Source organism: Cyprinus carpio, chromosome A16 (genome assembly GCF_018340385.1).
Source record: "Cyprinus carpio isolate SPL01 chromosome A16, ASM1834038v1, whole genome shotgun sequence".
Taxonomy (NCBI): domain Eukaryota; kingdom Metazoa; phylum Chordata; class Actinopteri; order Cypriniformes; family Cyprinidae; genus Cyprinus; species Cyprinus carpio.
In genome coordinates, this window is record NC_056587.1 from 9,689,351 (window position 1) to 9,712,893 (window position 23,543).

General features: G+C 35.8%; 2 protein-coding genes across 11 annotated transcripts; both read left to right on the plus strand.

Annotated features, from left to right (window-relative positions):
- The first annotated feature begins 1,161 nt into the window (after positions 1-1,161).
- On the plus strand, positions 1,162-10,890 carry LOC109104687 (cytoplasmic dynein 1 intermediate chain 1-like). Of its 9 annotated transcripts, none has more exons than XM_042772513.1 (18): positions 1,163-1,356; positions 2,187-2,311; positions 2,407-2,521; positions 3,891-4,032; positions 4,702-4,707; positions 4,898-4,957; positions 5,158-5,273; positions 5,404-5,490; positions 5,583-5,745; positions 5,954-6,053; positions 6,831-6,956; positions 7,486-7,632; positions 7,917-8,030; positions 8,125-8,258; positions 8,389-8,533; positions 8,617-8,757; positions 9,963-10,088; positions 10,260-10,890. In XM_042772513.1, the coding sequence occupies exons 2-18, from the start codon at positions 2,204-2,206 to the stop codon at positions 10,371-10,373; spliced, it is 1,944 nt and encodes a 647-aa protein (XP_042628447.1). In that variant the 5' UTR covers positions 1,163-1,356; positions 2,187-2,203; the 3' UTR covers positions 10,374-10,890. The 9 variants fall into 9 exon arrangements, with proteins under 9 accessions (XP_042628451.1, XP_042628447.1, XP_042628449.1 ...); XM_042772515.1 differs by having other exon boundaries at positions 1,163-1,348; XM_042772521.1 differs by having other exon boundaries at positions 1,164-1,356; positions 3,975-4,032.
- A 272-nt stretch (positions 10,891-11,162) lies between these two features.
- On the plus strand, positions 11,163-22,768 carry LOC109104682 (zinc finger protein ZFAT-like). 2 transcript variants are annotated; one of them, XM_042772509.1, is made up of 16 exons: positions 11,163-13,134; positions 14,056-14,217; positions 14,433-14,693; positions 14,776-14,952; positions 15,033-15,186; positions 15,755-17,073; positions 17,362-17,594; positions 17,676-17,760; positions 17,833-17,982; positions 18,066-18,239; positions 19,240-19,328; positions 19,416-19,554; positions 19,680-19,804; positions 20,591-20,711; positions 20,789-20,937; positions 22,088-22,768. In XM_042772509.1, exons 1-16 carry the CDS (start codon positions 13,116-13,118, stop codon positions 22,301-22,303), a joined length of 3,573 nt encoding a protein of 1,190 aa, XP_042628443.1. In that variant the 5' UTR covers positions 11,163-13,115; the 3' UTR covers positions 22,304-22,768. The 2 variants fall into 2 exon arrangements, with proteins under 2 accessions (XP_042628443.1, XP_042628445.1); XM_042772511.1 differs by having other exon boundaries at positions 11,163-11,353.
- The last annotated feature ends 775 nt before the right edge of the window (positions 22,769-23,543 follow it).

Consider the following 23,543-nt stretch of genomic DNA (forward strand, 5'->3'; position numbering starts at 1 on the left):
TTGCTGTCATAATCAAACAAGATTTAATAAAGCAGTAAGATCACTTCCATGTGTATTCCTACTTTATAGTTTCTTTAGATCGTGGCTGAGGGGAGTTCGACTCTAAGGAAAGGGAGTTGATACAGAAAATCAGAGAACTGAGGATGAAATTAGCTGCCAGAGCCAGAGCGACTGACTTCATCTCACCCTCAACCAGCTCTTTACACTCTCACTGACCACAGTCACCACCAATACTCCAGCAGTGTGTGTGTGGAACCAGGCACACGTTAAAGAAAATGTTTTTAGATCATATGAGATGCCTGCTCAGTTTATATTTGCCTCACAATGACACTAATCCCAGTTGGACATAGATTTAGTCATTGATTTCAGATTCATTCTGATGATGGTTTTAATATTTTGTAAATGTAGTTTATTTTTTTCTTTATTTTTTTCAGAATTGCTCTTAAAGTAAATGTCTTTTGTATAACCGTTTTTGTATTAATAAATGAAAAAGGTGTCAATTAATCAAAACTGAAATATAATTTAACAGTGTATTTACTTTTCATTACTTTAAATATTAGTTATTACAATATATTAAAATTAGTGCTTTTTAATAAAAATGTTTCTAAAAATAATTCTCATACTTATCATGTTTGCATTTGTTTAAAAATACAGTAAATATTGTGAAAGATTCATACAATTTAAAATAACTGTTTATATGTCTTTTATTATATTTAATATAATTATATGTTTTTAAAGTGTAGTCTATTCCTGTGGGGGAAACGTTGAATTTTCAGCAACTAGTCTTCAGTGTCACATGATCCTTCCAAAATCATTTTAATATGCTGATTTGGTTCTGGATTCTTAGATGAATAGAACGTTCAAAAGAACATAATTTATTTTAAAATTTTAACAATATAATCGTCTTTACTGTTGATAAATGTAACGCACCCTTGCTGAATAAAAGTAGGATTCTTTTCTTAAAAAAATAAGAAAAAAAATAATATATATATATATATATATATATATATATATATATATATATATATATAGGCTATATATATATATATATATTTTTTTTTTTTTGATTCTTCTTCTTCTTTTTTTAAGTGCTATATACACGCTATTTCACTGAAAATCATCTTCGGGTATGTTTCAAAAACTAACGTGCCGCCCAACTAGACTGCATTTTTGGGCATCATAAACGTATTTTATATAGCTATATGACCATAAACACATTCAAATGTTCTCTATTAAGCCGTCTCACTAAGGTTTGAAACATTCATCATCTTTCTGACGACGAAACACTTGCCGGTTGATGACGTATCGGTATTGAGGACTTCCGGCTTTGGGTGCTGATGAGACTGAAGTGAGCTGGTGATGCTTTGTGTTTTTCTTTAGCTGGTGATGCTCATGTGTAGATTTACAGCCTCTTATTTCAACATTTACGTGAAAGAGCGCAGCAGACTTTGTCCTGGTTGGTTCGAAATAAAGAAGACGGTATAGTTCTATTAATGCATTATAGCTCACAACAGGCTTTGTTGCGGACTGCATCGATGCTTTCATTCATTGAAATGCAACGACTGCCTTTTGTGAATGAACAGGATTGTGTTTTTAGTTTACCTGCCTATGTGTTTTCTGTTTTTATCTCTTGTCGGTAGTGCATTTATAGACCACAATCCCTTAATTTCTCATTGCAGAATGTAAAGATAGTGTGCAATGTATTTTAAAGTAATTTTCCTCATCCCTTTTTTAATTTCTACGTGCAGGAGGTTCACCACACAGATTTGAAAATTGGTTTCAATTACATTATGTATCTTAGTTTGTATTGATTTGCTTATTTGTTCATATATTGCAGATGTATTGTTGCATATAGTGTGCTTTGAAATAAATCTTAAATTTCTCAGTGTATATGTTATTCATTGTTCATTCAGACAGTTTTTCGGCTTGCACAGTTTCTGTGTCTATAAGATTAATGGGACTCCACACAGGCTGATCTTTTCAGTAAACATTAAAATGAAACTGAATGTATATTCATAATGTAGACACATAATAGACCTTTACAAAATGACAGACCTTTCTCTGGATGGCCTCTAATGTTTCTCTCTGTCAAAAGTTTGTGTAGCACAGTTAATGAATGTTGAAGCATGACAAAATTCATGCACGAGTACTAAAATTAAAACTAAAACTGTTCATACTGTGCATAGATTGAACGACACAGAAGATGGCTGATAGAAGTGACCTGAAAGCTGAGCTTGAGCGCAAAAAGCAGCGCTTAGCCCAGATTCGAGAGGAGAAGAAAAGAAAGGAGGAAGAGAGAAAGAAAAAAGAGGTAGGTGCTATTTTTGTTGGATATAATAGACATTTATCATTTTATCACCTGCAAATATTTGTTCTGTGACACTTAATGATTGACCTTTGATGCAGTCTGAGATGCTTCAGAGGGCCGAGAATGTGTCAGAAGACTCGGACCTGGACAGAAAGAGAAGAGAGACAGAGGCTTTCCTGCAGAGCATTGGAATTTCACCAGAACCACCTTTAGGTATGCGATACAGAACATACAACTGTCTGTGCATGTACATAATGTGTGAGATACATTTTTATGAATGTGCATGCCGCCTGTTTGAATGAAATTATAAAAGGAATCATCAAAAGTTTTTATAATGCAAAAAAAAAACTCTCACTCAGGAGTCTTTAGTGCTATACCAGGGTTTCCCCTTAACCTTGTGGAAAAGAAGTATAGTTTTTAAAAGAGTGCATATAAAAATAATACACTTATGAAATATATTTAAGTATTAAGACACTAAATTGCATGTTAATTGTAATTAAACATATATTATAGTTTAAATTTAGAATGAATGCAATTAGCTGAACTTAAGCTGAGCGGAGTGCTCTTTGAACCACTTAAGTAGTACTTTAGTACTTTTAAATATGTAATTACATAATTCTAGTGTTTTTAAAATATGTTTAATGTTTACTGCTGAATGCACTGACAAGCTTTTATAGTAATCTAAAATCTACTTCATGCAGTCATTTCTTTTGAAACTCATATGTCATGTATTTGCAATGGTGAACTTGCAATTTAGTACATTACATATATTAACTTGAAATATAATATTGAATAACATCCTACAGTTCAAATTACAATCAAGTACTTTACATGTGCTTTAGTACAATAGTCAACACATCACAATAAGTGTACTTTGAAGCATAATAAGTGCACCTTTTAAGTGTCTTAAGAAACAGTCATGAAAAGTGCGTTCTCTTTAAGTACATTTAAGTAGCATTTGTTTTATCTGCAAATGCAGGTTTTTAGAATATACTTTTATTTGAAGTACACTTCAAGTTTCACATTCGATACAAGTAAGCACTCTTCTTTTTCACAAGAATATGGTTCATGTTTGACTGATTTTTGCTGTTTTATATATAAAGGGCATGTCGCTTGTCCTATATTTGGGTCCTACATTTTTTTGGATCTTCTTTGCGGGAATGTCTCTTGACCTCTCTCAAATTTTTGCAAGATGTAAATCCGATCAGAGTTATTTTAGGTCATGGATTCATCCCCAAAACAATCACTACACTTTTTACTATATGAATATCTCTTGTCTATAAGAAGTTACAGTAATTAATATACAGTTTATTGACCTCCTGTCATTTACACAGTGGCTGTACTTGAGTCAAACTCAGATTGATAAGGTGGTATTTAATGTAAAATTGTCATCACATCATTATTAGATTAGATGAAATGATTAAATGATCATATCAAAATTCTAACATTATAGAGAGAAGTGAAATTTGCTTGACAATCTCTCCTGTTGTTTTTCCTTTTGGATTTTTTTCTCTTTGATTTGACCATTTCAATCCATCCTGTTTGTTTTGATTTGCCTGTGTCTGCCACTGCTGGCCATCAGTGCAGCCACTGCAGCTTTTAACATGGGATACCTGTTATTTTCATTATTTAGTCCCAACCCCTATATCTCCCTCTTCGCAATCAGTGAGCCCACCCAGTGAAACTGGAAGTCAGGAGTCCATAGATGGAGGGACAGTGGGAAGGTAGTGTGATTGTTGTTTGTACACTGTATGTATAATCTTTAATCCATTTTAAAATATTTTTAGATTCTGTGATACATGAATGTATATGGGAGGAGTGTTTTAATGGAGTTTGTGGGAAATTTGAGGAAAACAAAAAAAAAATATTTTGTGAACTTCTCTTCAGATTTATACATATAACAATATTCTAATAATGACTATAAAAATACACCAATACAAATATTCAGTATTTTTTCTAGGTTATATTTTAATTTATTTTAATAAAATTATTTTTTATTTGTATTGTATTTTTTTCTTCTTCACACAACATAAATGACTCTTTATATAGAATATTTAGCTGATTTCATATTTTAAGAAGGGGTCCCTCACAATATGATCATCAAATTTAGTTTGACTGTTTTAGACTGATAGTAGTTTAATTTATAGTATGCAGTATTTAGGGGAATTAAATATTTTATGATAAAATTATTTGATGGATAATATGATTTCTTTTAGGGAAGGTTTGCATTATTTCTTAAGTCAAAACAAAAGGTATTTATATATATATATATATATATATATATATATATATATATATATATATATATATATATTTATATATATATATATATATTTCTGTAATCTAAGTCTAATGTCTTTTCTTTTCCCTACGTCTTTTGTTGGGTACATCAGATATCGGTAAGGAGAACTGTTAATGTCATCATTGTTACTGTAGCTTTTGGCATTTGTTATGTGGATGTGGTTCTGTTGTAACTGGTTTAGAGTATGGTGCCACTGTCCATATGTGATTTCATCTAAGAGATAGTGTGTTATCTCATAGTCTTATCCCTCCTAACCATCATATGATGTATTCTTCTGACCTCTCTAGGACATTACAGTGGGACACCGACCCCTCAGCTCTTCAGCTGCTTGCAGATTCTGTTCATGGGTGAGACTGCCAACTCAAATTTCATTCAAATTATTAAAGATAATACAGAAAACATTGAGTCTCAACAGAGAAATGTAGAATAAAACCAAAAGATTCTGCCATTTACTCACCCTCAAGTTGTCCCAAACCTGTACACACAAAACACTCAAACAAACAAATTGAAAATAACCCATTAAAATAGTTTGGGCTTGGTTTCTTAGGGGCAGGATGCAAAGGCTTGGTGCATCAAAAATTGTTCAGATTGATTTTACGCCAAAAGAACTGGTGACATACTCTAAAGAAACACAGACTCCTGTGACATCTCATCAGCCTGAAGGTAAAGAGCTGTTTTTATTTCTGTTTAATAATTAAGATATCCATACATATAAAACTGAGTATGGTGGCTTTACCCACAAAACCAATTTATCACTGCTTAACGTGTTTCCAAAAATGACTATTTTCCACAGAGGAGGAGGATGAGGAGCTGTCAGTGACCAAATCTGAGCCTGCGCCACAACAGCTGGAGGAGGAAAACTCTCAGGAGGCCGAAGAAGGCAAGAAGAATCACAGTTTAAAAAACAAAATAAAAAAATTAACACATCTGTATTGTAAGTGTAACAAAGCTGTATGCATATTTGTGTCTTAGTTCATCCAAGAGAACTGACCAATGAGGAGAAAGAGCAGATTATTCATTCAGAGGATTTCCTGTTTTTCTTCGACCAAAGCATCCGTGTAATGGAGCGTGTGCTGGCTGAGGATACAGACATTTTCTTTGACTACAGTGGGCGAGATATGGAGGACAAAGAAGGGTCAGCAGAGGCTTATGTAACAGTCAAACACACAGATCCCCACATGATTACAAATAAGTTATTCATTAGATGAATAACCTAATGTTTGTTTCACTTAATGTCGGATGAGGTGACCCAGAAAGTGAAGAGTTGCACTGACTCCTAGGAAACTTACTGTACATTGCTTTGAATGATTGTACCAGAATGCAAAGGTTTGTTTTGTTATCAGGGATATGCAAGCTGGATCAAACTTGTCTTTTAATCGACATTTCTGCGATGAGCATTGGTCCAAACATCGAGTCGTCACTTCCCTGGATTGGTCACCACAGGTACTTTATTAGTAAATTGCATTAATATAAGCAGTGCTGGTTAGGAACTAATTATATGTAATCTGGATTATGTTATCAGACTCCAAAAATAAATCATTGTAATTCTATTACATTTTAAAATGCTTACTTTTTATGGATTACATGATTACATATTATTCACACAATGTCATGTAGTTATTTATAAATTATTGATTCACCCTAATTCTTTTTTTCTACTTTACATTTTTTATTCTAAAATTCTTTAGCACTTATACACATTTAGTAAGTGTTCCAATTTTGTGGAATTATTTTTATTATTTGGCATTTTTATGATTTCATAATAATTATTACATTTTCACAGACTCACAAACCCCAGTTTGGGAAACCCTGATGTAATGTTTAATGCACTTCATGATGATAGAAAAGAATGGAACATATTTTCTTTCTCCCAGTTTTTTATATCAGTATGGTACATAGTAATTCCATTCAATGTGAAAAAGTCTTAGATAAAAAGTAATCTAAAAGTAATCAAAAAATGAGTCAGAATACATTGCCTAATATGTGTAATCCAACAGATTACATTACTAACCACAATTTTCAACATGTACAGTAATTTGTAATCAGTAACAGACTACAGTTTGTAAGTAATCTAGCCAACTAATAAGCATGCTTAATGCAAATGTGATAATCACAAATGAAGCATCCCAGAACCAAAGTGACTTTAGTGCATAGAGCATTCTGATATTGACATGTAGCACATTGTATTCAGTCACATGTTGTTGTTGTTGTTTTTTGCAGTATCCTGAATTACTAGTGGCCTCATACAACACTAATGAGGATGCACCTCATGAGCCAGATGGAGTTGTGATGGTCTGGAATATGAAGTTTAAGAAGATGACCCCCGAGTACATATTCCACTGTCAGGTATGAATTCCCATTGCTCACAATTAAATAACTAGTCTGAATGCCCGAATGTTGTTCCTTTTAGCAGCATTTCAGTATACTGTAATAATATTTTTCATTATATATTGAGCATGTGTGTGGGTAACCAACTTTTAATGAAAAAGCCTGAATCTTAATTGAATTTCTGTTATTAAAATTCACAAACAATGCATCACAAAAGCACATGTCATTCTGTGTTTGCACTTCTAAATGAACTCTCATTGTTCAGTTCATTGTCTGTATGCTCCCTTTGTGCAAATCGACCTTGATGTAGCAGAGGAAGTCTAAGACTGGCAAAAGTAATTACTGGTACATTCGACCAATAATGGATTTTTTTTAATTCCTTATACTCTTTATTTTCATTTTCTTGAAATAGCACACACAATGTCACAGAATAGCGACTATACAGGAAAAATATGACATTAAGCACCCTCAGCTGTAACACTGTACTATACATGACTTTGGAGCCAAGAACATTAAGAATAATGCATTTTATGGTTTTCCCTAATAGTCCTCAGTGATGTCAGTTGGCTTTGCTCAGTTTCATCCCAACCTGGTGATCGGAGGCACTTACTCAGGACAGATAGCACTGTGGGACAATCGAAGTCACAGGAGAACCCCAGTGCAACGGACGCCATTGTCTGCAACTGCACACACTGTAAGACCATCAGTTATAGATAAACGGTTTTAAAATATAATGCAGTGTGTTGGTGGTTTAATGGTTAAACATCTGAGCTGAAAACACAGGTCATTGAGGTGACCCAGAAACTGAAGAGTCGCAATCAACCTCAAGTTGTTCCCGAGAGACTCTGCAGAACAAATCTGATGAATCTGATTAAAGACTCTGTTTTTTATTATGTGGCAAAACAATCCCTTATTTGTCTCCTTAACGTGGTATCCCTTAAAAGAATATAGATGACAAAACTATCATATTTTTTGCAGCATCCTGTATACTGTGTGAATGTGGTCGGAACACAAAATGCCAACAACTTGATCACAGTATCCACAGATGGCAAGATGTGCTCCTGGAGTCTGGACATGCTCTCACAGCCTCAGGTGTCCACATTACACATTTAGACAGATTAAATGATTGTCATCTGAGATTTGACTGATATTAAACAATACAGTATATGTCTGTTGTTACTCACAGGAGAGTATGGAGCTGATCTACAACAAGTCAAAGCCGGTGGCCGTCACTTGTATGGCCTTCCCTGCAAGTGATGTGAATAACTATGTGGTAGGAAGTGAGGAGGGCACCGTTTACACAGCATCCCGCCATGGAAGGTCGTGGTTCCTGCAACAGAACATATTAATGACAGAATTTTCATATTTGGGTCAACTGTTCTTTTAGTAATATCTGTGAATATTAAATATTAAACACTTTATGAAAACTTGTTTAACTTGTCCCATGCAGTAAGGCTGGTATTGGTGAAATGTTTGATGGGCATCAGGGGCCTGTGACTGGAATCAGCTGCCATAACGCTGTGGGTCCAATTGACTTCTCCCATCTCTTTACCACTTCCTCATTTGACTGGACAGTCAAACTGTGGTCAACCAAAGTAAGAGTTGTTTTGGAACTTGCTTGATATGTATTTTGATCATTAAGCATTAAATGAATATAACTCTTCCATCTCTCTGACAGCATAACAAGCCCCTGTACTCCTTTGAAGACAACGCAGACTATGTTTATGATGTCATGTGGTCTCCAGTGCATCCAGCGCTCTTTGCTACAGTGGATGGCAATGGTCGTCTGGACCTCTGGAATCTCAACAACTACACAGAGGTCAGGGGCACCACAGCTCATTACATTCTTTACTCGGTCATCTGTCTTCTGCATTATATAAGAGGAACATTCATTTCATACTATATATGTTTTTTTTTACCTTTTTAAAAGACGTCTTATGCTCAGCAAGGCTATTTTATTGATCAAAAATGCAGTAAAAACAGTAATATTATGAAATGTAATTCTAATAAAAAATTTACATTTTAATGTATATATACTGTGTAATTTTTTTTTTTTTTTTGGAACTGTGATACTTTTTTCAGGAATTTTTGATGGAAAGAAAGTTCAAAAGAACAGAATTATTTGAAACAGAATTAGTAGCAATGTAAAAGTCTTACTGTCACTTTTGCGAAATTTAATGCATCCTTGCTGAATAAAAGTATTAATTTCTTTAATAGACAAATCTTACTGATCCCAGACTCTTAAACAGTATTGTAAATGCAATTTGATTTGATACCATTGATAATCTTATCAAATAATGACAACTCAAATAACGGAATTTCAATCAGAGTGATACATTTGAATTACACTATATAATTCTATGGATTATACACAGGCCATTTTGTAATTAAAAGGATGTCATAATAGCAATAAACTATGAATTCAGATTAAATGATCCACTCAAAAAAAATTTTATTATACATTTAATTCATGGAATGACTAAATAACAACTCAATGAATTACGATAATGATTAAATTAAATAAAACACCAACAAAACATGTCACTGGGACTCACTTTGACTTCTTGTAAAAAAGAAAAAAAAAATTGTTACCGTACAAATTTAAATTAATTCCTTACCACAAATCCTCCGTTAGAAAATTACACTAAAACTTATAATATCCAACATGAAATTAATTCATAGGTCACTATTATCCAATAGTAATAAAAAAGGTTACTTAAAACTGTTCAGCTGGAATGAATCTAATACATTTTTTATGTTCACATGACAAGTCAAAATTTGCTAAATGAACATAACCATTGAATAAATGTGCTGAGATGCGATTTAGTGACATCTATAGTCATTGAAAAACAAAATAAGGTAGTGTGTGGGAAAAGCATCTTACCCCGTCTTATTTGCATGCAAATTGTCTTTACTTGATATTTGTGTGCTTGATCTAAATTATATTGCAGCTAAATTGTGTTATCACACAATGTTATTACATTTATATTTTCGCTCCTAAAACAAGTTTCTTGTGTGTACCAGGTGCCGTCAGCAAGTGTGACAGTGGAGGGAGGGTGTGCCCTGAACCGGGTCAGATGGTCATCAGGGGGCAGAGAGGTGGCCGTGGGTGATTCAGAGGGTCGTCTTTGGATCTATGATGTGGGAGAGGTAATAACACCTACATTATCAGTACATGAACACTTGTATCAAACTCTAATATTCAGATGAATTATAAATATTTGCAGTCTCAGACAGATGAAACACTGTGCAAATTTCAAGTCCCTTTTTGTGTTCTACCGTTAAGATGTGATGCAGAAGTTGGTTGTATCTCTATTTTAGAAGTTGGCCGTGCCACATACAGACGACTGGAGCAAATTTGCCCGTACACTCATGGAGATTCGTGCAAACCGAGGGGATGGAGAGGAAGAAGGTGCTTTGGAGCTGCCTGCCTGAGACACACACACAGACATTTACATTCAGTGAGATACACGTAAAGATACGCTGAAACAGATGCTTGATATAAAGTGAGTGAATCACACATACACGCTGCTGTGATCACAGGTCTTTTTTCTTTTGCCTACAAAAGTCTATTTATAGCATGGGTGTTAATTAGCAATAACTCCTCTTCCAATGCTAATAGTTAATTCCAGAACACACACAGGTGACTGTGCTTGATCTAACGTATATCTAGGGCTTGCAGTGACTATATAGGAGTGAGCCAATGCTATCACACTGTATCAAAATAGCTGTGCCTGAATTATAATGTCAACTTATTTTACGTATGTTAAAGTACAAGGTCATACTGAGATATGGAGAATATGTACTGACCGTTATGTAAAAATGTATTACAGCAAAACTTATGAATGTGACTTTATTTTTCCTTTTTTACCTTTTATGCTGTATGTGTGAATAATGTAATACCAATTGCAGCATAAAACATCTGTAAAGTGTGAACTTACAATAAAGGTCATTGTGTCTCAAATCGTGTTTTAATCTTCATTTAAGCAGTTATTTGTCCAAATTGTGGGCTGATAAAAGTTTGAATACATTATCAATGTCATAATACTCCATGATGTTTTCGTGCAATTAAACCTTTTATCTTTAATCACAATGACAAGATTCCTTGTTATCCAGGGTTTTTCCCCCCTCCATCATCATCAGCAACTTTCATGGACGCGCACGACGCGGCCGCACGTAGAAGGCGGGATCCTGTTACCATGACAATTACGTCAATATTAGTGTCGGGTAACTAAAGGTCAAACTAAAGACAAGCCAGAGACGGAAGGAAACAGGCTCGGAATGGCGGAGACTAAAGGGTTTTTTTTTGCAGCAAAAGCCGGAGGAAATCACAGTAATAAACTGTGGTTTAATCGCGTTATCGCTTGAACGGCGGTGCTTTGTCTGAATTGAACAGGATACCCATATGTTACGAGGTACTGGCGCGGCGGGAAGGACACTCTATGCTAGTTTTCTCTGTAAACTGGAGCAGAGCTGTAGAGCATAGCTACCGTTAGTTAGCCTTGCTGTGTTGTTCCGTTTAGTAGCAGAATGACTTTTGCTAACTCTCAGTGCTGTATTAGACACAAACCAAGCGCCTGGATGGCTCTAGATCGCTTTTGTGAGGGTGAAATGCAGTGCAGCTATGGCTCGGCTGCTTGCTTCCTCTTCACCCAACTTGGTAACATTAGCAACACAGGCTTACTTGGTGCAAGTTCTTCTCACGATTACAACTCTTTTCGTGCGATAGCTTGTGCTCGAGACTGTCTCAAAATCGACCGATTGTCTTGTTCCCAAGCAGAGAAACAAGGTTGGCCCAATGTCAGTCTACAAATACGAGTGTTTTTATTATTATTGTTGTTGTTTTGTTTTGTTTCGCTCAAACTCGGGTCGCATACGGTTGTTATTTATGGTGATGCTCACATATAGCGACCACACTTCCAGTCGTTGTTTTAATTTAATAACCTATGTCTAAGATGAAAATTTCACCTAAATCGACTCAAGCACATTTGCGATGGTTTGCATGAAGTGTCTGTGATTAGACCGGGACACTGTTCAAGTCTGCAGGGCTTCATCCTCGTCGCGGTCTCTTTGTCATTGACGTGAAGGAGAGAGGACCTTTAACTTTCAGCTCGGCTTTTGCTGTATTTTCACTGCTCGGGTGGACTGTAGGGGGCAGCAAACCCCCCTCAAACATTTCCCTGGTATTCGTTGACTTCATATAAGAATTCAGTTCAATTATATTTATTTTGTTTAGCTTGTCTGTTCATGTGCTGGTTGTTCATGCCTGTAAACATCCCCGACTGGAAGCTGTGCTGTACGCAAAACAAGCTTTCAGTTGGATGTTTGCTGCCATCGTCCAGTTCTTTCGTCTTGATATGTGTGCTGTACTGTGTCCTAAATGTTGTATAACAACTTCATTATAACTTAATAACAGTGATGTGTACATGTCAACACATTTGCACGTGTGCCATCTGGATCTATTGAAATCTCTGATGTTTTCTGGGGTGAACGTGCTAATATTCCAGTGTAGTCGTTGTAAACATCCTACACTCAGCTGTAATCTGCACATGAGGCTGGGAGGAGGGTGTTTGCTGTGACTGACTGGAGCTCCTCTGGCATGTAGGACACTTTATTGATTGTGAGGAAAAAAACAGGAATGCTGAAAGGAGAAAATATTGAATTCAAATATTACTTTGTTAATCTGCTTTTATTCTCTGTTTTACTTCGTTGTGAATATCAGTTACCCAAATAAACCAATTTGAATTGAATTAATGTTTATTGTTATTATTAATTATTATTGATTTGACTGATGCTGTGTCGAGTTGCTATACTGACACATAATTTTACACGCTGGCTTATAACTGGCCTCTCTCACTTTGAGAAGGGTTTAAACATTATGTTCCCTTTAAAAGAAAATGTCTTGATGTTTCATTACTGATTACAAGATTGCTGATTAGTTTAACCTTTATTAAGATCATCGAGCAATTTGAAATGAACTCCAGGCCGCAGGTGGCGCGCGCTTCTACACCGATGAAGACGAAGATCCATCCGCCATATTTGTTGTCGCAGATTCGACAGAAACCTCTGCAGAAGTATATTTAAGTATAATGGATGCATTTAAAACTGCGCTCTGGTAATACGAACAAGGGTTAAATCTTTTTCGATGCGTTTTTACCTATTGCTAATTTAAAAACAATGGATACAGTGCAAGCAGGTAAGCAAAAACATGATTTTAAGGGGTAACTGCGCTTCGAGGAAACGGCTAGTTCCGACGATTCGATAAGAGACAAATAAATTAGGTAAAACTAGTGGCTTGCACCAGCAAAAGTAACTTTTGCCAGAGGATGCATTATACATAAATTCAGTTTTATGTCCGGTCTTTACAGTTCTTTGTTGAAATAATACCCTTTCCAACTCTTCAAACATAAACGTCATCTTATTTAATGAAAACTAGTTCCAGTGCCTAAGAGAAAAACACGAAACTGGTCTCTTGTTTACAAAAATAATGAGATGGCAGGGAATATTGTTGGTTTCCTTTCGGGGAAAAAATGGTGCTTTAACAATATATTAAACGTTATATAAAAATTAGAAAAATCAGTCTTGGTATGCAGTTTTGTAAGGGGTTTATCAAATGTTTTGTTGCATGCAGAAAAATTAACAATATTCTAATGCCCTGAAACTAAACTGCAACTACTAATCATAATCATAATATCAATGTTAATATATATACTGCTGATATAAACGTGTATAAAATAAACATATTCTTATTTTGAAAGGGCTTTCTGGTGCTTGTGAATAATTACTCCGGTGGATTCTGTGAGGGAACTCATCATTTTAAACAAAATTATCTAGATTTGAGGTTTATGATGAAGACTAATAATAAATAAATGGAATTAAATATGGTTAGATATTATATATCATTTAGAGCCTTATATAATTTACCTATAACAACCTGAGCAGTGGTGTGTATGCTACTTTTTCAAGGATGCATGTTAACGTACTTGGGGGAAGAAAAAAAGACAAATTCTGTTTGTACGAGAGACTTTGTAACTTTATTGTAAAATCATGGGCACATTTCTGATACTGTTTTACAAATAATAAACCAAATAAAGACTTGCTGTTTTTATATTCACAGACGGTTCATCAGTCTTCATGTGCAAAATATGCAACTTGTTCTCTCCCAGTAAACCATTGCTGCTGTCTCATGTTACTGAGACTCACTTCAATGAAGGAGGGGATCCTGACACTTTTATTATAGCACTTAAGCCTTTAACAACTCAGGAGCCACAGAGTTCAGGTAAGCAGCTTTGAACCCAGAAATCAACCTGTATTGGGCATTATTACGATCCAAACACTGAAAATAAGGTAATTAGAGACATGCAATTGCAATGCCACGCTGATTTAAGCTTAAATTTCATAATTTGATGAAAGCTGCATTATCTGATGTTGCGATAAAAGAAGGTTATTTTAAAAGCATTGGAAAAGAAGAATGTTTTTTTGTTTATCTTGCAGAAGTTGTTGTGAAAAGAAAGCGTGGAAGACCAAAAGGCTCTACTAAGAAAGTCCAGCCAGAAAAGGTCCAGAAAGTAACACCCAATCAGCAGGAGAGAGAGTCCACTGCTATACAATCGCTAGCAGTAGCCGAAAAGCCAAGTGAGGATGGCAGTGATCTGGAGTGCAAGAAATGCAATCGCGTGTTCAGCAACAGGAGACAAATTTCCAAACATATTTGCTTTGTAGGACTGAAAGAGGCTGCTGATGAAGAAGAGTATGGTACAAATTCATGCCTGTTAATGTTGTAGCTCTTCTACTTTCTGAACTGCCACATGTTTCACCTGTCAACTTTATTGCCCAGGTAATAATACTGATGCAAATAAAATCAGTGATGGAGAAGAGGAGAAAGAGAGGACACCAAAGAAAGCTCGAGCCATGCGGACTGATAAGCTGTCCAGTGCAAAGGACCCTGAATCAGCAAGCGGCAACAAAAACCCTATTATTAGTGTGGTCCTTACTAGTCACGAGGCCATGCCTGGTGAGATGGTCATGTGATGTCAGGTGCTCTAATAGTTGAGGGAAACATTTCAACTAACTGTAAGTTTTGATTAATTGCAGGTGCCTCTAAGATAGTTCCTATCGAAGCAGCTCCAGCTGAACCATCCACCCAGACTGTTGCAGATGCAGGTTCCCAGGAGGCAGCAATGAAAAGGGGATACCAGGAATATGCCATTCAGCAAGCTGCTTATGAAGCACCCCTCAAATCAAACAGGTGACTTTTTCATGTTTTTTTTTCCACATTTAAAATCTTAACTTTAGATTTACAAATCTAGTAAAACTGTTGAAGCACCAAAGGACAGAATATTCAAATAGTATTCTGTCATTGTATTACTTTAGAAGCTATAGCTTCAGAGGGGAAAAAAAAAGAAAAATAGAAGCAGTTTGGAAATATCAGGGAATTTTGAAATTGTGATTCCCAGACCAAGACAAGTTAACAAAATCTTTCCTATAGTGTATATATAGATTTTTCTTTGGTAAATATAGATTTTTATAATTACGTGATAGCTAGAAATGACTTATTTTATTAATAGTAATTAATTAATAATAACATTTTTTTAATCACTAACCAAAATAGTTAATGAAAGTAGGAATGAAAATAATGAAAATGAAAAAAAAAATCATAGTAATGAAAGTATTTTTAAAAATTTTGTGGATTTTTTTTTTTTTAATATTTTGTGGGATAATTAATGAAGTTTTTTTCATATAAAAGTTGTTGTATTTGTACTGTTCTTGTGAAATTATTTGGTATATTGATATTAACAAATCATATCTCGACGCAGGTTAGGACAGACGCAGCTTAAAATCTTCACATGTGAATACTGCAATAAAGTCTTCAAGTTCAAACATTCACTGCAGGCTCACTTAAGAATCCACACCAATGAGAAACCATTCAAGTGCCCGCAGTGTGACTACGCCAGTGCTATAAAGGCCAATCTTAGTGTTCACATACGGAAACACACTGGTGAGAAATTCAGCTGTGAGCTGTGCTCATTTAATTGCCTCAGTAAAGGACACCTCAAGGTGCACGTGGAGCGAGTGCACAAAAAGATCAAGCAGCACTGCCGATTCTGCAAGAAGAAATATTCTGACGTGAAGAACCTTCTTAAACACATCCGCGAGACTCACGACATGAACGACAAGAAAGTACAGGACTCATACAATGAGTACAGCCTCCAGACCAGGGAGGGCAAGAGACAGCTCCTGTACAACTGTCAAATATGCGACCGCAAGTTCAAGAACGAGCTCGAGCGCGACCGTCACATGATGGTTCATGGCAACAAGAGACCCTTCGGCTGCGAGCTATGTGATCACGGCTCAACCAAATTCCAAGCCTTGCAAGCCCACATCCGAAAGCATCCCTTCATCTACGTGTGTGCCATTTGCCAGGAAAAATTTGTCAGCTCCGTGCGACTTAAGTTGCATCTCAGAGAGTTCCACCCGGAATCGGATGAACCCTCTGCTTTTGCAGACTCCATCAATTCCAGCTTTTGCTTGCTCAAACCAGGCGATGACATTCAGAAGGACATGTTGAATCAGGATGAGCTTAAGATCACAGAAGAGCTGTCGCAGCTCAACGCCCAGGAGCTGTTAACTACAGAAATGACTTGCATGACTCAAGAGGACCTTCAAACTCAATGCTCTGATAGTTTAGTGGTGGAGTCAGACCTTCTTGTACAGAACTCACAGGATGGAGATCCTGTTTCAGACAGTATAAATAGTACAGACACGTCTGCTGTAGCACAAACACAAGAGATGGTCTGTGAAGATGTTATAAATTCCCAAAGACTTCAAGATGATCCACTTAAAATAGAGTGCTGTATGACAGAAGATCAGAATCCTGCTCGAGAAACTGCACCTTTGACGGCTGAAAAAGCACAAACGCACTCAGAGCAGCTAGTATCAAAGGAGACATTTCCTCAAACCGAGGAAGAGGCGATTGTACCACAAACTAACGCCGATGAGGACTTACTCGGTTCAGAGCAAGAAGAAATATCTTCTTTCAAGCAGATTGTAGAGCAGATGCAAAAACGACAGCTTAACATGGAAGTTTTTGAACGGATCCGGAAAGTGTATGGAGACCTTGAATGTGAATACTGCGGTATGAATATTTAATATCTAATACAGGGGTGCCCAGTCCTGTTCCTAGAGATCCTACTATCTTGCAAAGTTTAGTTCTGATCAAACGACTGAACCAGCTAATTAAGATCTTCAGGAACGTGTTGATAATTACAGACGGGTGTTTTGTGCAGGGTTGGAAATGAACTGCAGGTAGGTGGATCTCCAGGATTGGGCATCCCTGATCTATTATCTATGAATATCCCACTTTTTTTAAATAACACCTCCAACCCTAGTCTCCCTATAACTCTCTGTAATGGTCCCTCAACAGGTAAGCTTTTCTGGTATCAGGTGCACTACAATACGCATGTGCGAACGCACACGAAAGAGCACCTCCATTACTGTTCTCAGTGCAATTATTCCTCCATCACTAAAAACTGCCTGAAGCGACATGTCATCCAGAGACATTCTGACATCCTCCTCAAGTGTCCCTCTGAAGGATGCCAGTACTGTACACCTGACAAATACAAACTTCAGGCTCATCTCAAAACCCATTCGGACATTGTGAGTGTTGGTAGTCTGCTTATTCTTATGATATTGGTGAAATTGCTTCTTCGTCAGATCTTACTTCTTTCTCATCTTTAGGTCAAAAGAAGTTTTATATGCCCAGTATGTCAAGAGTCTGTTCCTGAGGACAAAGTTAGAGCTCATATCAAAAGCAACCATCCGGGTAAGAACAAATAAAACACTCTGAAATGTCCCACGAGAGCCCTAAAGTAATGAATGTGCTGTTGCTGTATAGATGTGTCGCTGAACTATATCTCGGAAACGTTGGGACTACGTGTACATGTGAAAGGAGTGATTGGGAAACGAGCTTCCAAATGCCCGTACTGTGATTGTTTCTTCACAAGGAATGGGGCAGATCTTCAGCAGCACATATGGGCTCATGAAGGTGTTTTTCTTACCGTGTTGGCAAACTTATGCACTTAAATGAACTGTTTTAGTGTACTGATTTTGATCTGTTCATGCCTCCAGGACTGAAACCGTACAAATGTTCACAATGTGATTATGCCTCAAGAAGTAAAAGCAACCTCAAAGCTCACATGAATAGACACAGTACTGAGAAAACACATCTTTGTGACCTTTGTGGAAAAAAGTTCAAGTCTAAATGCACTCTGAAAAGTCATAAGCTCATGCACACAGCAGACGGTGAGTCTCTTTCTTTGTATTTAAGAGTGCATGCGGTGTTATTTGGACTTGTGTACCTAAAACAACAAGGGTTCTGTAATCTGACGTATTTATGAAGTCAGAAAGAGCTCTAATGCCAATTACGTTTACACACACAAGGAATTTGTTTTGGTCACAGGAGCCTCCAGTGCAGAAGAAAGTACAGACATAGTGCAAACATACGTGATAGTGCAGACATATTTAGGAATTACACAGTTAGAGGAAATATAACAATAATATAAGAAAAACAGAAAATTAAATAATGCAATGTAATACAGAAGTAGAAATATAGAGAAAAAGAGACATTGACTCCAGTCTTCAGTGTCACATGATCCGTCTGAAATCATATGCTAATATGCAGATTTTATATTGTTATCAGTGTTATGTTATTACCACAGTTGGGGGGCTTAATATTTTTGTAGAAACTGTGATACATTTTTTAGGATAATTTGATGAAATGAAAGTTAAAAAGAACAGCATTTATTTAAAATCTTTTCTACTTTTGATCACAACTTTGCTGAATAAAAATAATTTCCTTTTTAAAAAGTCTTACTGATCCCAAACATTTGAACGTGTGTGTGTGTGTGTATATAATCGATTTATTTCTAAATATTCATCTCTTCTTTTTTTGGAATGTACGTATGTTCAACATTTTATCTATGCAGGGAGTTTTTCTGCACCACTGTTGCATTTTGGAAATAAACAGTATTTATTATGAAATATATACAAATAAATTTGACTTGAATTTTTTTCTCTTATAGTCTAGTTTCAGTAGGAAATATGGATGTAATTTAATACGAAGTAAACATTTTCCATATAATAATAATTTTGAGTTTTTGAGTCAATTTTGGTTTCATGACTTCAATGTTGCTTCAGAATTTAATTAAATTGTACTTAAACATCAGTGGGTTTGATTATTTCTGTGATTATTTTCTTAATACACAGCCAATCAAAAATGTTTTCTTTTTCAAATATGTTGTAGGAAAACAGTTCAGATGTACTGAGTGTGACTTCACTGCCGCACTGAGACCGCATCTCCTTCGTCACATGGAGCAACATGCTTCTTTCAAAGTAACAAAACAAAAGCCTTCTATTTTAGTTTTGTTTTGTCATGTGTCTCAAAACCACCACCAAAGCACAATGTTTTGCCTTTCACAGCCTTTCCGTTGTGCACACTGCCACTACTCGTGCAACATTTCAGGTTCTCTGAAAAGACACTATAACAAAAAACATCCCAACGCTCAGTATATCAATGCTGGAACAGGAGTGTCCACTTCCGAAACTGTGACAGAGCAAGGCAAGTCCTTCCTCACCAGAATGAAACCAGCCTTAACTGCCTAACATATACATTGCTTATTGTTAGACATACAGTGTTGCCTCAAACAGCATCAGTAATTGAAAAGTGTGTGTGTGTGTTATCAGGTGGAGTCAAATGTCCTGTGTGCAATTACGTTTATGGCACTAAATGGGAAATGAACAGACACCTTAAGAGCAAACATGGTCTCAAAGTGGTGGAGACTGACAGTCTTGGTCTGAATCAGTGGGAGGTGAGTAATATTAGAATAAAGTCAAGTCATGTTTATTTAAAAAATGCATAAACAACAATAGAAGTTGACACAAAGTGCTGTACATCAATATTTAATAATAAATAATATATTGATAGTAAACATAATTTACCCAAAAATGACAAAACTGTCATCATTTATTACCTTCATGTCATTCCAAACCCATAAGACTTTAGTTAAATTAAGATTTAACTGCAAGGTTTTTGTCTCCCCTTTGAAAGTCCAGGTAACGTAAACTTAAAACATCCATAAAGTCCATAAATTAAATTCAATCTGTTCATAATCTAAAAAGATTGTATCTCTGCACAAGACTTGGATTAACTGCTTGATTTGTATGGATTAATTTCATGATGCCTTTATGACCTTTTTGGATCTTCTAAGTTTTGGTTCATGGACTTCAGTGAAGGGGCAGAAACCTCTCAGGTTTCATTAAAAATATCAATAAAGATTAAAAATATATTAAGTTTTGTTTCAAAGACAAACCAAAGTCTTATGGGTTTGGAACGGCATGAGGGTGAGTAAACAATGACAGAATTTTCATTTTTTTGCATGAATAATAATCATTAATAAAATATTTAAAAGTTTAGCAAAAAAGGCAAATTACTCCAGCCTTTCCTTTTCTTGGGACTCTGACATTCATAATATATTTTCTTCCTGATAATGCAGTGCATGATTGTTAAAAGGCCATAATTCATGTTCACTATATTCTTAACATTAGAATTAAATGCTACTAGACTTGCTTATGATCTTATTGGTGTGTTCATTCAGGTAGTGGAGTCAGTGGAGGAGTCGGCCATGCAGTACCTTCATATAGCTGAGACTGAGGATCCACAAGGAACAGAGACTGCTGTATCAGCTCTGCAGGACCTGCGCTTCAACACACAAAATGGTCAGAAACGATTGCTTCAATTCTGGAGTTGTTGGATTTCTGTAAAGTTCAGATCTTAACTCATCGTATGTGTTCAGGTGTTGTGTCTGCGGCAGCGGGAGACAGACTAGACCAGGCATCTGTCAACATCCTGCAGCAGATCATTGAACTGGGCTCAGAGAATCATGATGCCGCTGTGGCTTCTGTAGTTGCCATGGCTCCCGGTACAGTTACTGTTGTAGAGCAGGTACGGTTAATATGCATATTTGTGCATAGCTCTGCTTCTGGAGAGCTGCCCAAACTTCTCTCATAAGATTTTATTGACTTCACAATATATCATCTACACTCTCTGCAATATGATTATTGCTTATGAATTGTCAGGTTTATTGTCTTACTATATTTGGTATTACTTTTATGGACATTTTAGTAACTCCCTATAATCAAATGATAGATGTATGTTATATTAATAGTGTCTATATATGAATTTAAGGGGGTCATGACACATTCTACAGTTATTTACTACAGAAATTAATACTTTTATTCAGCAAGAATGGATTAAGCTGATCAAAAATGACAGTAAAGACGTTTATTATGCTACAAACGTTAATGCTGTTCTTTTGAACTTTCTATTCATCAATGTATCCTGGTTAAAAAAATCATGGTTTTCATAAAAATAATAATAAGGAATATTTCTGGAGCACCAAATCAGCATATTACAATGATTTCTGAAGAATCATGTGACACTGAAAACTGGAGTAATGCCTGCTGAAAATTCAGCTTTATCATCACAAGAATAACTTTTAAAAATATTTCACAATGTTTATCTGTACTTTTGATTAAATAAATGCAGCCTTGATAAGCATAAGAGACTTCTTTCAAAAACATTTTAAAAAGCTTACCGACCTCAAACTTTTGAACATTGGTGTACATTTTTTCCTTCTGAGGTTTACTTATAATGTTAACAAAACATTCAGCTGTCATTATTTAGTTCAACAATCATTATTTAGTTTTCTCTTTGACACTTAGAATTAAACTGTCTAATATTGGGTCCAATATATATTTGCTGAAATATGCCACATAAACTGTTCAAGTAAGACTGAAATGTAAAAAATAAACTTCAGCTGCTCATTTCTAATGTTGGCTTTAATTAATCAGCCAGTTTGAATCATTGATATGTGAGACGTGTTTATGTATTCATCTGACGTCAGCCATTTGTCGGTCATTTTTTTTTTCATTTTCAATAAATGTGCTTTTTAGATCTCTGAAAGTTACAGAATGCCTTCAAGCTTTAGAATATTAAGCTTCAAGCTTTAGAATATTAAGCTTTTCTCAATCTCAAGAATGAAGGAACTCCTTGAATCCTTTAATAATAAGAATGTTCTGTCCCTTCATCCTAGGTGGAGCAGGAGGAGCCGCAGGACAATCATGCCATGATGATCCAGGATGCACTGCAGCAGGCCACAGTGGGCCTGGGAGAAGAGCACCATCTAGTGGTGTCTTCAGATGAAATGGAGGGCATCAAAACTGTTACAGTGTATACGCAGGAAGACGCATCCCAGTTCATAGTCTATGTTCAGGAGGCTGTGCAAACTGAGGAGGCCAGCACAGTATAGAGCATAGTAAGACAATACATATGGGGTTTTAACTACTAGCTAGCTAGTTCAAATGCTGTTCAAGTGTTTTCTTCTAGTTTTTCTTTTGCTATAGTTACTCCAGTCAGGTCTTGAGTGGATTATTGCAGTCATACATATAGATTATAGGGACCAATCTTGCACAACTGTAAATAATCTGAAATGAACAGTAGCAGTGAATAGTCAGCCTCATGCTACAAAAAAGAAAAAAAGATGTTAGTTTTAAGTCTTTGCAAAAATCTTGAGACCTTATCACAGTAAAGCCAGCTGCACATAACTAAGAATCTATTTTAGAAATGTGTTTTTTTTTTTTTTTTTTTTTTGGCCATCATTGTAAGTATGTATGTAACAGAGTTACTGTGTGACTCTGGACTTCTCCGCACTTTTTATATAACGCTCCCATACAGTGTATGGCTATCATAATAGTAAACTGAGTTATTTAATGGGTGTTGTTGTTTATTATTGAGATACTTCATTAATTAACATCATAACATTTAATAATTTCATATCATTCATGATTTTGCAAGTAAATGAAACTCACTTTAAAGCTGTGTACCAATACAGCATTCAACCACACTACCTTTTAATAGTTTTGTGCTAGGTGAGATCTTTGAATTTATTTAAAACAGTAATATTGTGAAATATTACAATTTAAAAATAACTTTATTTTAATATATTTTAAATTGTAATTTATTCCTTTGATGACAAAGCTGAATTTTCCCCAATCTCAAAGATTTTTATTATACACCGCTAAACAGTATAATATTGCTTCCAAGTGACCAAAAGATGTGATTTCAGTGTCTCTTCCATCAACTCTGTGAGCTGGCTATCCAGCAGGCTGTCCTCATCACTGTCCTGCTCCTCTTTGTCCTCTTTTTGAAGGCTTCTGGACAACAGAAAATCCTTAGGAGTGATATCATCATCCTTCATCCATTTGGACTTGTTCTTCTTTTTCTCTATGAGTTTCTGCTTCCTAATATCTGCGAGAATATCCAGTGGCTCTTGAGTTAGTCCTCCAGCAGCAGGACTCTGTGTGAGAGAGTCTCTAGTCCTCTCCCGTTTATAGGCTTCAATCTGTTTGTGCAGAGCATCGTGATTGACACCAAACAAAACGGCTCTTTTCTTGTCTTCAGATTCCATCAGCTGCAGTTTGGCCCTTTGGAAGATTAAACAAATTAGAAATTCGAACTAAATTCTTCCTACCTGACATCGTTGGTGGATA